Source organism: Hyla sarda, chromosome 5 (genome assembly GCF_029499605.1).
Source record: "Hyla sarda isolate aHylSar1 chromosome 5, aHylSar1.hap1, whole genome shotgun sequence".
In the NCBI taxonomy this organism is placed as follows: domain Eukaryota; kingdom Metazoa; phylum Chordata; class Amphibia; order Anura; family Hylidae; genus Hyla; species Hyla sarda.
In genome coordinates, this window is record NC_079193.1 from 231,879,620 (window position 1) to 231,883,127 (window position 3,508).

Consider the following 3,508-nt stretch of genomic DNA (forward strand, 5'->3'; position numbering starts at 1 on the left):
GAAGCTGCATTGAGCAGCGCTGTTAGCTGTGTGAGGAGCGGTGTAGTGTGTAGACCAGCTCCTCTGCACTCATACACTCCATGTCTGCTGGTCATCTGTGTCACCCCCCGCACTCCTCTGGACTACACTGTCACAGCTCCTGCCTGGGATCCTGTTCTCCAGCACTGCTGGACTGGAGCCGTACAAACTATAAGAACTAACTCATAAGTCCTAAAGACAGAGTGATGCCTGCCAGCGGCTGCTGGAGCTGCCAGTAACCAAGGGAGCAGCACAACGTGGGTCGCCTCGCCAGGGTATTGGATGCTCCAGTGCCTGGATCAGTGTGCCGGGACACAGCAGCCGGGACGCCCCCCTCGTCACTATGGTGCAGCAGAGCAGCAACACCGACAACACGGAGGCACTGCTGGCAGGAGAGAGCTCGGAGTCCGGAGTGGGCATCGAGCTGGATATGGCATCTTCTCCCACGCCGGGCTCCACCGCCTCCACCGGGGGCAAAGCTGACGATCCCAGCTGGTGTAAGACCCCGAGCGGCCACATCAAGAGACCCATGAACGCCTTCATGGTGTGGTCGCAGATCGAGCGCAGGAAGATCATGGAGCAGTCCCCGGACATGCACAACGCCGAGATCTCCAAGCGCCTGGGCAAGCGCTGGAAGCAGCTGAAGGACAGCGACAAGATCCCCTTCATCCGGGAGGCCGAGCGGCTGCGGCTCAAGCACATGGCCGACTACCCGGACTACAAATACCGTCCCAGGAAGAAGGTCAAGTCCGGCGCCTCCAAGCCCGGGGAGAAGGGCTGCAGCAGCCCCGGAGCAGGGAACCCTAGCGGCGGCTGCAGCAGCTCCTCCAAGCCCCCAATGAAGAAGAGCAGCGGTGCCAAGTTATGCAGCAAGCCGCACACCAAGCTGGTCCTGGGCAGCAGCAGCAAAGCCTTCCCCGAGCAGCCGTGCATCCTGGACCACCACTCTCTGTACAAGTCCCGGAGCACGGGCACCTCCAGCCGGCAGGCCGCCCCGGACACTAAGAAGCCCAAGCACCGGCTCTACATCTTCGGGGCCCCCGGCTCGTCCCCCATGGCTGTGCCCGCCAGTCCCACTCTCAGCTGCAGCTCTGGTGAGGCCAGCGACCCCCTCAGCCTGTACGACGACGGGGCCGGCTCCATAAACAACTCCCCGGACTCTCCATCCGAGCACGACGGCTACCCGAGGGCGTCCTCCCCGGCCCCGTCCTCCTCTCACTCCTCCTCTTCTTCGGCTGCATCCTCCCCCTCCTCCGCATCCTCCTCCTCTTCATCTTCCTCCTCGGACGAGGAGCTGGAGGACGAGCTCCTGGAGCTCAACCCCAGCCCGGGCTTCGAGAGCATGTCCCTGGGCAGCTTCAGCTCGGCGGCCCTGGACAGAGACCTGGACTTTAACTTTGAGGCGGGCTCCCGCTCCCACTTCGAGTTCCCGGACTATTGCACCCCCGAGGTGAGTGAGATGATCTCCGGGGACTGGCTGGAGTCCAGCATCTCCAACCTGGTGTTCACCTACTGAGCCCAGCAGGGACTGCACTTCTACTTTACACGGACCACGTAGGGACTGTTGTGTGTGCCCACCAGAGAGGGCATCATCACATGGGAACATGGCACTTATAGGGGCTACTGCACGCCACATCCGAGCCATGTGGGGAGGGATCGCCCAGTCTTTAGAGGAGAGGAAGGAGCACAAGGAAAGTTTAGACTTCCACCTTCTTCTGATGACCGCGGTGGCTGTGGAGCTCCCCAGGAGGAGGAGGGGGCTTCACTAGGGACTGGAATGGATTTGCACGTCTGGAGAAGGAGGGCACCTTTGGGCCATCCCCGAGTAGAGATGGACATTGAGACAAGGACACTACTTGGCCGAGGAGGAGGAGAGAGAGAGCTGATGATGTTACATATTTCTGTGGTACCGGGGGGAGGCTCTTTTACAATGTGTTTCTCAGAATCGTGATGGTGTCGGATTATTTCACTGGTGGGTTAATAATATAGCATGTTATCCTGTCTATCTTTTAAGGTTTCTGTAAGACTGTTGAACAGTTTTTTTTTAGTGTTAGGATAAATCTACAGCCGATAGGTGGCGCTATGTTTGATTCCTAAGAAAATCACCAGCTTTTTTTCTCATTCTTAACTCTTTAAGGATTCAAACGCAACTCAAATCTGTGCTGGACTAAAACTAATGATTCAGGACCAAATTGTTTCTCCTCAGAGTATGTATGTGTTCTTCTTAGTACTCAATAGCTGTACATGGACAGACTGTTCGTTTTTTGGGTTCCCTTTCTCATTGGTAATCCATATTGTCCCCTCCCCCTCCTTTTTGCATATGTACTTCAGCTCCCCATCTTTTCTATGTGGACCTATTTATACTGGCCAAACTTTTTTATGTTTCCTTCTGTTTGGTAGCTTTCTCCTTCCCCCATCCACACCGTTTTTGTCTCCTTCACTGAAGGGCTAGAGTTTTAACTTTTAATTTTTTATATTTAAATGTAGACTTTTGACACTTTTAAAAAGAAAAAAAAAAAAGAAAGAGAGATGAAAAACGTTTGATTATTTTCTCAGTGTATTTTTGTAAAAAATCTATAAAGGGGGTGTTTTAACCGGTGTCAATTGCAGTTTTGAATATCCTGTCAATACTACAAACAGGGAGGCTGGTTAATACCAAGAATAAAGTTCACCAGCCTATACTTACCATGTTTACACACTCAGTCTGCAGGCTTCTTAAAGTCACAGCATCCCTTCCAGCCTAGTGCACTCAGCAGTCACCTCCAGAGTGTTCCTAATACACTGTATATCGGTTGAAAACTTACAACAAAAAAAAGTCTTTGTATTAATAATCTTGTGTAGTATTTATATAGCTCTTTATAACTCTACTTCAGAGGATTTTTATTTTGTTTTGTATTATTGTGCTGCCATCTCCTGTGTGGAATAGTGGCAGCATGTCGGGTTTGGCACTGTTAATGCTTCAAGGAGAAGAGGAACAATGTTAGTCGCCTGTAGGGGTAGAACATTGAGCCACGCGCTTGTCTTTTTTTTGTTAGAAATGCCATGCCAGTCTCCTGTAATTGTCAGAGGCTTGCTTTTTTTTTTGTAAACCCTTGAAATAGGAGTTCCCCTTTAAGGGTTACGCAAGCTAGCCTGTAGTAGAATGCTTTAAAGCAACCAGTGCACATTCTAAGCAAAAAAAAAAAAAAAAAGGGATCCTGTAGCTTTAACTTCTAGACCACATATTTGCACTTTTTTTTATAATACAAAAAAATAAAACCGTGCCGTTTAAACCACTGGACCTATCTAAATGCCGATTTGAGTTCGCGACACTATGTACTGCATTTTCATTCTCGTATTTGACTATTTAATCCTTTCTACCTTGTCGCTAAACTATGATTGTTTTAGTCTCTTTTGGGCATGATGATAGCATATGTATTCAGGTTTCTAGCTATTGTGTTTTAAGATGGAAAAAAAAAACCAAGAAAGTGAAAACATCTTTGTACCTTTT

At 50.2% G+C, this 3,508-nt stretch overlaps 1 protein-coding gene across 1 annotated transcript; it reads left to right on the plus strand.

Moving 5' to 3' along the window:
* On the plus strand, positions 1 to 3,298 carry SOX4 (SRY-box transcription factor 4). Its single transcript, XM_056521288.1, has one exon. It carries the CDS (start codon positions 362 to 364, stop codon positions 1,532 to 1,534), a length of 1,173 nt encoding a protein of 390 aa, XP_056377263.1. The 5' UTR covers positions 1 to 361; the 3' UTR covers positions 1,535 to 3,298.
* Positions 3,299 to 3,508: the final 210 nt, after the last annotated feature.